The sequence below is a fragment of the Mauremys mutica genome, chromosome 8 (assembly GCF_020497125.1).
Source record: "Mauremys mutica isolate MM-2020 ecotype Southern chromosome 8, ASM2049712v1, whole genome shotgun sequence".
NCBI lineage: Eukaryota > Metazoa > Chordata > Testudines > Geoemydidae > Mauremys > Mauremys mutica.
The window spans coordinates 102,179,828-102,193,673 of NC_059079.1; the positions used below are offsets into that span (position 1 = coordinate 102,179,828).

A 13,846-nucleotide genomic window follows, 5' to 3' on the forward strand; every position below is an offset into this window, starting at 1 on the left:
ATTGGCCAGGAAGGACAAACGGCGGCCACTGGGAGCTGCGGGCAGCCATGCCTGCGGACAGTCAATGTAAACAAACCGTCACACAGCCCGCCAGCGGATTACCCTGACGGGCCGTGTGTGGCCCGTGGGTCACAGGTTGCCCACCACTGATCTAGGGCCTATCAAATGAATGTGAAACTCTGGAAACACACACAGTAAGTTTGATTAATGCTGGTGTCTAAAAACCAGCAATTTTGAGGAAGTGGATGGAAGTTTCTCTGATTCTCTCTCGCTCTCAACCAGTCCCAATTGCTGTCTGAGGTGAGACAGCCCTTTGGTCCCATTCTGAGCACTGTCAGAGGGACCACTCAACGGCATACCTCCTCCCCTGGACTCACTGACAGCTTGGGGAATTCACAATGAAAAGGTGCCCCTTGTGCATGGTAGCACAATGTGCCAAGACTGCCAGACCAGCCCTAAAACATGGCCTTTGGACTAATGCATGAGCTTTCCTTATTTCACACGAAAGGGTGTCTAATTTTAACCTGAGTTAATTTATAAATTGAGAAATTTGCACTGCAATCAACTATAAACTTCTGAAGAAAACAATGAGCCAAATTCAGCCCCAGTGCAACCCCACTTAAGTAATGTTTGGTGACTTGAGGAATGAATTTGACTCAATATCTAATCTTCTTCTCATAGTACCACATTGTCCTCCAAATCCCCAAGATCGGAACAGAAATGTGCTGGGCTAAAAACACCACTCTTTTAAAAGGGTGAACTATCTACTGCACATCTATCTTTGATTTTTAAATATAATGAGAAGGTCCTTAACACAAGGTCCTTATCTTTATTACTTTAGCCAGGTCTTATCTGGCAAGTAAAGGATCATTATATTGAGCTGATATGTCTTGAGCACTGATGCCTTAGCAGTGCAGATTAAAAGATACACTGAAAAAAAAAAGTCAGAAAACAATAGCAATCTGCTCTGATCTAGTGCAAAATAACTGAGCTGTTAAACACAGCCCTCCAACTGACAGCAGAGTCAAGAGAAGAATGTCATGGGAACTCTTGGTGCCATGGAATGTAAGGTAAAGCTTTCCTCTTGTGCAAAATAATCACATACCACTGGGCAAGGCTGATCCAACCCAGGCGGTCCTGGTTCTCCTTTTTGCCCCTTGGCTCCTTTTCTGCCAGGTATTCCTCTTTCTCCCTGTTGACACCATAAAAAGATTAAGCCACGCTTGACAGAGAAAGATGACAGTTCAATTTTAATGTGAGCAAGACTTCCAGTGTTCCCATTTTCACGGAATGATTCACAATGGTGTAGATACACTGAGGTAGTTACAATGATGCAAACCCATACTTAGAACCAGTTGGAAATTTTCCAATGGGATGGGTTTCTGTTGGAAAATGCCGATTCGTCAAAATCTAAATGCTGGAATGTTGATTTTGATGAATTTCCATTGAAAATGAGGCAAATTTCTGTTTTTCTGCCAGCTCACCTGCCTTCCCGGCAGATTGTCATGGAGCCAGGGCTCCGAGAACTTCCAGGCTCCCCAGCTCCCATGCCAGTTGAGTTCCCTGGGCTGCCCAAGTCCCAGGCAGCCCAGGGAGCCATCTGGCTTGGGAGCACTGGTTCCTAAGTTCCAAGGCTCCTGGTTCAGCTGGGGCTCCCCAGGGCTTCCATGCTCCTATCTCCCCATCAGCCCACCTACACTGGCTCCAGAGCTCCCCAGCTCCTGGCTCAGCTAGGGCTCCCAGTTCCCTGCCAGACAGAATTTAGTTTTGAAATTATTGAAACAAATCATTTTGATTTTTCAAAACAATTCTTTCCGCCTGGATTTCTGTGTCATGGAAAATTCAAAATTTGGGGGTTTTGCTTCAAATCAGAACAAAACCACAATTTTAAAAACTTGAAATCCTCCATGAAATGGAATTACCATTCTTCACCCAGTTCTACCTCAATGTAGGTACACTGCTTTGACATAAAGAGGGACTCAGCAGGGCCGCCCAGAGGATTCCGGGGGCCCGGTGTCTTCGGCGGCGGGGGGCCCTTCCGTTCCGGGACCCGCCGCCGAAGTGCCCCAAAGACCCGCGGCGGGGACGCCCCGCCGCCGAATTACCACCAAAGCGGGACCCGCCGCCAAAGTGCAGCCCGGTCTTCGGCGGTAATTCGGCGGCGGGGGGCTCCAGAGTGCAGCCGCAGGTCTTCGGGGCACTTTGGCGGCGGGTCCCGGAACGGAAGGGCCCCCCGCCGCCGAATTACCGCCGAAGACCGAGCTGAACTTCGGCGGCGGGTCCCGCTCCGTCTTCGGCGGTAATTCGCCAGCGGGGGGTCCTTCCGCCCCGGAGCGGAAGGACCCCCCGCTGGCGAAGACCAGGAGCGAAGAATCTCCTGCGCCCGGCCCCGCAAGAGTTTTCCGGGCCCCCCGGAGCGAGTGAGGGACCCCGCTCCAGGGGCCCCGAAAAAACTCTCGAGGGGGCCCCTGTGGGGCTCGGGGCCTGGGGCAAATTGCCCCTCTTGCCCCCCCCCCGGGCGGCCCTGGGACTCAGACCAGTGAGATGCTGGAGTAAACCGCACCAGTGTAGGCCTTGCTTAACATTGATGCAGTGCAAATTTCTCTATTGTGGTACTGTAGTACTAACAGGTTAGAAATGTTTAGTCAGTTCCCATTTACCTTAGTCAGTGAAACCAGCAAGTTAATATCTATACTTTTAACAACTGTCCTTACCTGGGTTACAAGTACCTTGGATCTGTACACTAGAAAGAGTTTTAAATCATCTATGGACAGAACCTGAGACACTGACTCAATTTTCACTAGGTCTTTGCTCGTGCAAGATACCACTGAAGTCAGAATTTTAGGATCCGATCCCTAATTGACATTTTTCACCACTGATGAGGTTTTTTTTTTTTTTTTTTTTTTAAACACTTCTGGCAGTTTGGTCACTAAAATAAAAATTGGTTAGACTACGTCCTCTTCATTCTTTGGTTCTCATGCTCTAGGGCACAGGGCTGCAATGTTTGTGTCGCAGCAACTGCAGGAGAAATTATTGATGTGAAAACATTTCTATTAAATATTTTACATACAATGTAAAGGGTTTTTGGTGTATGTACATATAGATACACACAAAAAATGTAATTTAATGGATAAATTTTGGGCAAACTTCTTCTCGTATTTACATTGTTTTAACCTTGTTGGCTTAAAAGGGTTGCCATGACTGTGTGAACAGAATCTGGCCCTTTGTGACCAGGAAATATATAAAATATACTGACCTTCTCTCCCCTTTCACTTTTATCTCCTTTCTCACCTCGTAGACCTGGGAAACCCTATCAAGAGAATTTTAAATATGAGAAAGGTATTTGTAAGTTTAGTTCCAAACAACTCCATCACATGCATGCTAGCTCACAAGGTCAATTAGAAAGAAACCACATATTTTGCACACATCAGTGGCTGATTTATTTGGGGGAAAGCTAATGGTTTAATATACCTTCATGGTATCATATCCCCTGGACAAGGATTTTGATTTTGTTAGTCTGATACATTCTTAATGAAGTCGAAATGCCTCATCCAGCCACTAGGTAGCATTCAATCAAGCTGTGGCACAGTTACATCTGTGGGGCATGAAGTGGAGTGGTCCAATGGCTGTATTGCCATAAGTGTGTAACAGTAAGTCCACTTCTTATCCACCAGATCATTCCTCTGGGCACAGCAGACTTAATTGAAAATGAGAGATAAAGTGTTTGCTATTTTTCCTTATATGGAAAATAAGTATTTGTAAAATTAAAACACCACCCATTTTAATGTTGATGTTCGCAAATGCCACAATTAAAATAACACATCAAATACTTACATCTAATCCTGGTTCCCCTGGCTTGCCCTGGGGTTATACGAAAAATAAAGAAGAAAAGATGCCATGTTAAGTGTTTGTTATGTTGAATGTAAACTTAGAACTATTTGGCAAAATAACTAAGTGAACTCTGTGTCTTGTAGTTTTGTTGGGACTCAATATAAATGTACATAACTAATGTTTAAGCAAACAACGGCTGGAGAGAGTTAAAGGGAAAGTATTTTTTGCAGCTCTCATATGCAAATGATTTGGTATTGTTGTTGACAATAATTCTCCTTAAGGCAGGTGCATGTTACCTGGGAACATGGGAATGTGGACAAGCTAAACTGTATCATTTAGAATCTTCTGTGTTTGACAAAAGTAGGTCAGAATTGTCCCTGGTGTAACTGTATTGACTTCCAATTGATAGGAAGTGATATATATAGAGAGAACAACAGGGTGGCTTGGAACCATGACCTGAAGCTAGCTAGCTAGATCCAGATAATAAGGGACAGGATCACAGAATGCTGTGGTACATGCATAGTAGATTTCTGGAAAGCAAATTTGGGGGAATTAAGACATCTAGCGAGAAAGGTGTAATGGGAGAAAGCATTAATATCTATTCACATGGAAGGTGACTGGAGAATCTTAAAGACACTGTAATTAAAGCACAGCTGACTACAGACTACTTTGAAAAAGAAGAAATCCAGTAAACTAACCTCTTTGGATTTATACCAGGGATGAATTTGGTTCAGTAAGTCTATGATTGTCTTTATCTTTTTAAATATATTAATGCCTTGGAGAACATGGCAATCTCAGAAGACTCAGATGCTATCATTTGTGTCATACACATCTACGAGGAGAATAAAAAATGTGTGTGCAAAAGGAAAACTGGGAGGGAGGTAAATGGCCTTATGCTGCATTCTGCTGCTCAAAAATACATTTGGCTTTCCTTTCTGTAGATGCAGCCCTGCTCAGCCTATAAAGCTCTCTCCTCAGATACCTATTCACTAGTGATTTACGTCCTCTCTAAATACATGTACTATGACATTTATTTAACAGGGCTAACAGGAACCCAGTGATTGCTGAGGACTCTTTGGCTGACAGTCTACTTGTCAGCAAAAACGGATTTTTTTTTATAATTAAAATGACAAGATAGCCTATAATTAGGGTATATTTGGTTCAACTTGAGAGTTAGATCTTTAGGAATTTTCTTCACTCCATTAGCTAACTGGCTTAGGAGATGGATGCCAAAGCAGACTGCAGAGTGGATTTCAAATTAATTTTATATTTTTGCCTCAAAGTAAAAATGTCTCAAAGCAGGTGTACGCCCATTAAGGACTGAATTCATCTGATTATGAAGTACTCATAATCGAACAATTCCATGGGTACCTAGGACTTCCTTTGTGTCACCAAGCTGTATGCTGTGGCCATTCTGAACATCAAAGAAACAGCAGGAATAGAACTCAGATCCTGCTGCTCCCAAAACACAGGCCTCTGCTACTTGAGTTAAAGGAGCACCTGTTAGTAACTAACAGTATAGTGCCTTTGACCCACAGTTTTGCAATTCTGATTATACCCAGTAGAGGGAAGGTTTGCATATACACTCTAGCCAGTTCATTATAATTACAATATATTTTCATCTTCTCTTTCCCTACTGAATTATTACCTTCTCCCCTTTGGTGCCTGGTAAGCCAATAAGTCCCGGGGGACCAGCAGGACCCTAAAAAGAAAAGTGATCTATCAGAAGGATTTGGAAAACTGCTACTAAAAGTTTTTTTTGTAGAAAAAAATGCAAGCTAGCAGATTTCCCACATAAAAACCAAGCTACTCACAGGTGGCCCAGTGTCACCAGCTGCCCCTTTCTCACCATGGTCACCTTTTTCTCCCTTTACACCATCCAAGCCCTGCATGAAAAGATAGTGACAATTACCAAGGGGAGACAGTGTACATAAGAGCATTGGACTGGGTAGGTTATAAATACCCTGGGCTCAATTCTTCTCTCATATACTCTGGCGAAACTGTCATTGAAGGCCAGAGGAATTGTGCCAGTGTGACTGAGGACAGGTCAGGACCAATGTAAAAGTTAACTGTATTATATAGGATCAGAATTACAGTACTTGGACAAGGAAAAGGCCAGTTAGTACATCAACTCCATTTCATGCAAAAGCAGAACAGTCAATACCTCTGATCTATCTGAAGTTTATCTCCCTGCTTCCCTGTAAATATATAATACTTTGCATTTATATATACAGTTGAACAGTAAGTTTTCTTGAATACATCACATGAGAAATGTTTGGAACTAAAAGTTTAAACGTATGGGTTAGGAAACAGTTTACATCACATGTTCTGTGCAAACAGAATAACAAAGAGAATTCAAGTTCATAAGTCTATTTGGAGGAAATATTGCTGATACAACATGGGCCTAATTTTCAAAAATGTCGAGCACCCACAACTGCAATGAATGCTTTTGGTGCTCCGCAATTCTAAAACCCAGTCCCTATGTTTGATCATAGCCCTTTGTGTTCTCTCTCAGTCATGCACCAGCAGCCCGGAAGTACTGTGTGACAAACACTTAATGTATTGACTCACCTTAGGACCTGGGATTCCTTGAGGACCCTGCAGGGAAGACAATGGTGTATTTGAAAAAAACAAAAACGGATTTTTAAGTCAATTAAATATAATCAAATACAATTCCCCAATCATTTTTTGTGTTAGACCCACAGATCTGGCTTTGGCAGTGATGTATTATAATTATTTAATCTCAAACATTTCTTCTCAAGGTGGATGGTAGTTTTTTGTCTCTCCTAGACCAACTCAATAGGAATGAAAAGTCATTTCTTGCATAATGTACGAAATCCTTTGAAATTAACCTTGGATAAAGAAGGCTACAGAAGGCTTTCTGAAGAGGGAAAATTATAAAGCATTCTGCTGCCTAACGTGCACCCCAACATTAATATCCTTTTGAATCCAAGTGAATTGAAAAAGACCTTCGGGATCCCTTCTCCTGAAACTATAGGTGCTATCTTAAGTAAACTGTCTATCAGAAGTGCTCCCTTATTCAGTGCCTCAGAATAGTTTCCAAGACATGCTGCCTCCTCCTCCCACCTACAAATGAGCTCAGAACAGTGACTAGTGGCACATCTCAAGGCTCCGTTTTGTCCTATGTTTGACACCTCCCAGACATCTTAGAGGTCTCTGTTGAATAAGCTCAGTGGGTGTCAATCCTGCAATGGCAAAATCCCCTTGACTTCAGTAGGACCAGAATCCAGCCTAATTTGTACAAGTGTATATGCTGATGGCAGTTCTTGCCATTTCTATTCCTAAAATGCCTAGGCCTGCACTGTTATCAACTGCAAATACAGTTACACACGTGCTCAAGTACATTCCTGATTCAGGGCCTGAAACAGCATTCAGACCTTTCTAGAGAAAATGTTACACAACACAAGAAATGGTGCTCAAGCTAGTTTGGAAACCACATTATGGCCTATTAGTCCCTAATTCTTCAGGCTGCTCAATGAAGTCTAAGGTGTGTAGGATAGCAGACAATAAAGTGCCTCCTTCTTTAATAAATTTAATGTGCTAATGAATTTTCAGACATTCTCTAATGTAAGTGCCGTTTGTCACAACTTACCATAGGGCCTGGCAATCCAGGGGGTCCGGGTTCTGGTATTATCTGAAAATAGGAATTCCATTATGTATTACAGTGGGTTGGTAGCACGTACTGGATTGTGCCATATTAACACATGAATAGTGTGGTCATTGTTTATTGTTTAACTAGTTTTAGTTAACAACACCTGGATTCACAAAAGGGCTTGTCGAGGAGAAGAATGACACCTGCTGGATCAGTATGACAGCTGAATTATGGGATATTCTGAGATGGGTGCCCCCCAAGCTCTCCTATTGAAGTTGTTCCACTTTAATTAAATATTGTAAATATTGATTGGTCCAGAGAAAGTGAGAATGACTCTACAGCCCAGTGATTGGGCACTCACTTGCGAGGTGGCATTTCCCTACTCTAACCTCTTCTCCTCATCAGGCAGGGGTGGGAAACTTGAACTGGTGGTCTACCCTATCCACTGGGCTAAAGGAGATAAGGGATGTCCTCCCTCCCGCTTTCATTTTGTGTAGAGCTAGGTGGCCTCTGAGCACGCCTACCTGACGGGATCACGCTGGTGCCTAGAGGGAGGCAGTAGTGCACATGCCCAGAGGAAGGCACCAAGGGAACTTTTACTGTAAAAGTTTAGGTGCTGAGTGAATTTAGGTGCCTACAAGGTGAGGCAGCAGCCAAGCTGGATCACAAAATACAAGTGCCTGAAATGTGATTTCTCTAATTTTGTTAGGAATCTATCCCCTTTCATGCAGACCTGAGAAGAATGGCTTCCTATTTGATTAAAACAAATAATCTCAGTTCTGGTGTCATTCACTGAAACCAACTTTAAAAAATAATTTAAAATGAGCAAACAAAATATATATGTAAATACTGTAAAACCGGAATAAAGTCACAAGGATGCTTCTCAGAATAGGACATAATTACCACATCGCTGCTCAACACTTCCATGATCAATGTACAATCTAAGGCAACCTTTCAGAAGTGGTGTGCTGAGTCTTCGTTTATTCACTCTAATTGAAGGTTTTGCGTGCCAGTAATACATTTTAACATTTTTAGAAAGTCTCTTTCTATAAGTCTATAATATATAACTAAACTATTGTTGTATGTAAAGTAAATAAGTTTTTTAAAATGTTTAAGAAGCTTCATTTAAAATTAAATTAAAATGCAAAGCCCCTCAGACCGGTGGCCAGGACCCGGGCAGTGTGAGTGCCACTGAAAATCAGCTCGCGTGCCGCCTTTCGGCACACATGCCACAGGTTGTCTACCCCTGATCTAAGGCTAAAAAGAACATTAACTTTGCAGAGTTATCCACAGATGCATCGTAACACTACACTCTGTGAGGAAGAATTGTGCATCAGTTCTAATTGAAAATGCAGTGTTTTGCTCATCACCATTACTGCTACATGTACCTAAAGGACTAAAAATATAACTGCAGCCTATGCACACACTGACTTCTTTTAATATTGATAGTATTAACAACACTGTGCTAATGTCTTACATGATTGTTCTGCAAACACGGGGATCCGGTTTCTCCTTTCTCTCCTTTTGACCCATCGATTCCCTAAATGGTAAAAACATAATGCTGAATTTACACATCCAAGGCTTCCAAAAAGGCTGTAAGAAGAGAGAAAAATATATTTTCCTAACCTTATCCTGAAGTCTTTACTCAAGCAAAATTCTCATTCGCTTCAGTGGGGCTGTTACATGAGTGAAGGGGGTTTTGCCAAAATAAGGTTTTTAACATGGGCTCCCTACCGGGAAAGCGACTGTTTCCACTGTCTTGCTGAAGCTCAGGGATGGCACAGACTTGTCAGGCTCTGATCCTGCATGTTGTGTTCTGCCTGAGCAGACCCTCCCTGTCACCACTGAGCTGCATTGATTTTCACCCACATGGAGCAGCTTGCACCATTGGCTCCTTAATACACCTCTACCCCGATATAACGCTGTCCTCGGGAGCCAAAAAAATCTTACCGTGTTATAGGTGAAACCGCGTTATATCAAACTTGCTTTGATCCACCGGAGCACGCAGCCCCGCCCCTCCAGAGCCCTGCTTTACCGCGTTATGTCCAAATTTGTGTTATATTGGGTCGCGTTATATCGGGGTAGCGGTGTATTTATGGCTCTGATTCAGCAAAGTAGTTAAGCACATGCTTAACTCTAAGCCCCAAAAAGGGCTGGAAAGGACTTCAAGAAGTCACTGAATCCAGGTCTCTGGGCTGAGGCAGGACCAAATAAACTTAGACTATCCCTGACAGGTGTTGGTCTAAACTCTTCTTAAAATCCTCCAATGACGGAGATTTCACAAATTCCCTTGGAAGCTTCCAGAGCTTAACTACCTTTATAGCTAAAAAGTTTGTCCTAATAGCTAACCAAAATCTCCCTTGCTGCAGATTAAGTCCATCATTTCTTGTCCTACCTTCAGTGGACACAGAGAACAATTGATCCCCATCTTCTTTATAACAGCCCTCAAAATATTTGAAGACTATCACGTCTCCCCTCAGACTTCTTTTCTCAAGACTAAACAAGCCCAGTTTTTTAAACCTTTTCTCACAGGCCAGGTTTTTTAAACCTTTTATCATTTTTGTTGCTCTCTTCTGGACTTTCTTTTTCCTCAAAAGTGTGGCACCCAGAACTTGACACGTGCCTAAGTCCCATTGACTTCAAATGGCAGTTAAGCACATAATTTTAAGTGCTTTGCACGGGTCTATGAGAACTATGTTGTTTGGGGACCTGAGAATGTGTTTCTGCGACTTCCACCAAAAACCTCTCTAGACATCACACATAGCTCCTTAATAAATCAGCACAGTTCTGTCCCCTCAAGTGAGTTTGCTTCACATTTTCCAAGAGCTAGTGCATTTTTCAACTTACATTACAGTACTGATGGAAAACAGGTTGAAGAACAAGGTACCTTTCGTGACAGCGCTACTCAAGATACAAAACAAATAGATGGAGAAAGAAGAACATGGGGAGAAAGCCTAGCATAAGTTTGTACAATAATAATCATATATCTTATTGTACTGTACTGATTGTGGTATTACTGCTGAAGAAACAACGCTGGTGGTGAACATGCAGCTCACTCCTCATGCCCTTTGCTAAAAATGTACCTCTTCTTATTCAGTTAATCCCCTTTGTTTTCCATCAGTGAATCATTTCATGTATTCTAAAAGTGACTTTAGCTAAGCAATGCCATTTGCAAATATTTCTTCAGCTCCTTGAGAGTTCTGACATATCATAGCATTAATATTACTGTTAACACGGAGAACTAAGCTTATGAGTTAACAGTAATATTGGTTTGATAGTGATATAATTTAAACTAACAAAGCATCTAGATTTATAACACACATCTATGGAAATAATATGCTGGAGGCAATAAGCTCCATGTATATATTGACAGACAGACATACCGGTAGGCCAGACAAGCCCATTTCTCCAATCTCTCCTTTTTGTCCCATTATCCCAGGATTTCCTGGGTCTCCTTTAGATCCCTGCAGGTCACAGAACAGAGCTTTATTAGGAGAAAGGTAGATCTATATCTATAAATACAGCTCTATCTAAATATACCTCCCCCTTTCGCTCCCTCTTCTCCATACTACTACTTCTTCAGTACACATCAAAACATTGTATTAAATTAATATTAAACATTGTAAATACTGATTTTGCAGTGCAGTAGAATTTAATTTAGTGGCCGAAGAGAATGCAGAAATTTAAGATTTACTAAAGAATTTGAAAAAAAACAGGAGTACTTGAATTTGAGAGACTGTTTCATGAGCTACACAAAACTAATTCAACTTGTGTGGGATCTGAACAGCAGACTGGAGACTGATAACTGACTGAAGGGGCCATAAGCAAAAGGCAATGAGGTCAAAGAAGGGCAGATGAAGATTGCTGTCTTTGCATGGTCAGATTTAGTTTTGCAAACTGCACTTAGCAGTTGAGTTAAAAGAATTCCTTACGTGGCCATGCTAACTGCCATACCAGAACAGTTATAATTTTATAAAACCATACATCTGGTACCTTTTCTCCATCAACTCCAGGTGGACCAGGCAATCCAAGCTCCCCCTACAGCAGTACAAATGAGTAAAGGTATAACATCAAGTGAAACCAGAAAATAATTTCACAAAAGAACTGGATGTAAACATAAATCCTCATTTTTGTACTGAGTCTGACGGCCATCAGCTTATGAGCAGCCTGAGGTAGAAAATTACATTTTTATTTCCAGTGAAGTGCCAAGTTTCATTAGTTAAGTAGAATTTGGACTGAACTGATGGGCAGAGATATACATTATTCTGAACTAATCTAAATATCATTTCCTAGTAAGATACTTTTGTGCATATTTGTTATGAGGAATTATAACTGACTGAGTATTATTTATTGCCTATTGATCTTGCCCCTGAATGAGGGTGACCATTTCACAAAGAGTGGCTGGTACTGGTGCTGGTACTGTACAATACTAAATATGTGTATGTGAAACACTAAGCCATGGTAGGTGTGAGAACATAGCTTCCAGTAGGAGAAAACAAGATAAAACCTAGAATTTAGGACTATCAATAGCCAAGCACAGTGCATACTCACAAGCATTTTCTTTATCAATGGGTGTAATCCAGACTCCACTGAGTTCAATGGCAAAACTCCCATTGACTTCAGTGAGGCCTGAATTTCACCCCAATATATACAGGAATGTGTATGGGCTCACTTCCAAGTACAGTATAACACATTCATTCAGACAAGGCCAGCAGAAGGGTGCTGGCCCACTGATGGAGTGAAAAAACCACCAAAAAACAAATATACTTTTGCATCTAGGTAAAAGGCTTCTGTTGCTCAGAGAGAGAAGGGGAATTTAGAATGCTCTCTTTCCTGCAGACGGACTCATGAGTTAAAATACCGAGATTCAGTCCTTGCCTGCCTCCCACCCTTTGTGATTTGGGAGACATTTCTCCAGTCTTGCTCTAAGATGTCATCACAAGGGGACACATCCCGCCATAGTTCCACATGGAGAACTCCCATTGATTTTGATCGGAGGTTTGCATGAGGATCCATGTCAGGATGTGGTGAGGGGGCACTGTATATGCTGCATGCCACGAAATACTATCTGTATAACAGAGGTCAATCCAACCTTTGGTCCTGGAGCTCCTTGAGGACCTGGTGGCCCTTGGGGTCCTGGTGGGCCCTGAAAACACAGCAAAGAAAGATGGCATAAATATAACTGTCTAGAGTATCATTACTAATCCAGCACATGTTTACTTCACTCTGGAGATCAGCCATGAGTGCAGCTTCTCATATAGGCTACGTCTACAATTGGAGCCAGGGGTGTGATTCCCAGCTTGAGCTCATCATGCTGGCATGCTAAAAATGGTAGCATATTTGAGGTAGCATGGGCAGCAAGCAGTGGCACAGGCTAGCCTGCCTGAGTGGGTACCCACACTATACCCAAGAAGCTGTGAATCACCCCCCCACACACACTACAAGTGTAGACATAGACAAATATTTACTATAAATCTATGGCTAACTTATCATAGCAGAAATGTCCATGACAAGATCAGCTAATATTAAACAGACAAGGCTGTTTCCCACAACACAGGAAATGTTAACTCAAAAAAGACTGTGTCCAATCTGGTGTAGAGGGCCATGCTAGCACTGAAATACATGTGCTTAAAAGGCACACATTTCTAGAAATAAATGGATCTGGTCCAAAATCTGCCTTGTTGCCTGTGGGGATCTTACTTTTTCCATCCCCTCATTACTGGCCAATCCTATGCTGGAAACACATGCAAGAGGAATGGTGCCTACCAAATCAGATGGACAGTAGACTAGATAGGCAAAATTCCCTCATCTATGGCTTAACGTGACCATGATATTTGAAATCAACCAGCCAATTCAACTCAGCCCTACTGGTAGGTGAAACACGAGTTCCATTATGCCACATATGACGTGATTAAAAAGAAGTAGAAACAGAAAAGCATACATGAATACTAACAGCAGGAAAACATTCTGCTAAAAGTTTGCAAGCTCATGTAAACTATTCTTCTTACCACAGACTCTTGCAAACCAGGAGTTTGAAAACCCTTTGATGGGGATGTATTTTGTCATTTATAAGGGATCCCTAAATGGCACCACATCAGACATCTACCCCTTCAGCTTGAAAACCAACCAGCAACATGTTGCATTATTCTGAGCTCCTAGTCCCCATTGTTGTACTTCACAAGGTTACATTTAATCACAGTTTAAAGTATTTAAACAAAACAGTTTTTAAGAGGCCTGTTCACTGAGAAGCAATGAGTGGTAAATAGAAGAAATGGCTGAGATCCCAGCGGATAAGCAGAACGGTAAAGGCAAGGTCAGTGACATTTTAATAATTTACTCCTGAGCATCTCAACATGCAGCACACACGAAACTCAACTGACTCAGAGTTTGGGTCATTTTGTT

The 13,846-nt window shown here is 42.0% G+C and overlaps 1 protein-coding gene across 2 annotated transcripts in view; it reads right to left on the reverse strand.

Moving 5' to 3' along the window:
- COL23A1 (collagen type XXIII alpha 1 chain) overlaps positions 1 to 13,846 on the reverse strand; it is a 333,055-nt gene that overhangs the window by 10,701 nt on the left and 308,508 nt on the right. For both annotated transcript variants that reach the window (XM_045027550.1, XM_045027549.1), the window contains exons 17-27: positions 12,537 to 12,590; positions 11,438 to 11,482; positions 10,828 to 10,908; positions 8,922 to 8,984; positions 7,445 to 7,486; positions 6,403 to 6,429; positions 5,646 to 5,717; positions 5,480 to 5,533; positions 3,835 to 3,861; positions 3,257 to 3,310; positions 1,106 to 1,192 (exon numbers count right to left, since the gene is read on the reverse strand). In XM_045027550.1, coding sequence (XP_044883485.1) covers positions 1,106 to 1,192; positions 3,257 to 3,310; positions 3,835 to 3,861; positions 5,480 to 5,533; positions 5,646 to 5,717; positions 6,403 to 6,429; positions 7,445 to 7,486; positions 8,922 to 8,984; positions 10,828 to 10,908; positions 11,438 to 11,482; positions 12,537 to 12,590 — 606 coding nt within the window. The remainder of the gene's footprint in view (positions 1 to 1,105; positions 1,193 to 3,256; positions 3,311 to 3,834; positions 3,862 to 5,479; positions 5,534 to 5,645; positions 5,718 to 6,402; positions 6,430 to 7,444; positions 7,487 to 8,921; positions 8,985 to 10,827; positions 10,909 to 11,437; positions 11,483 to 12,536; positions 12,591 to 13,846) is intronic.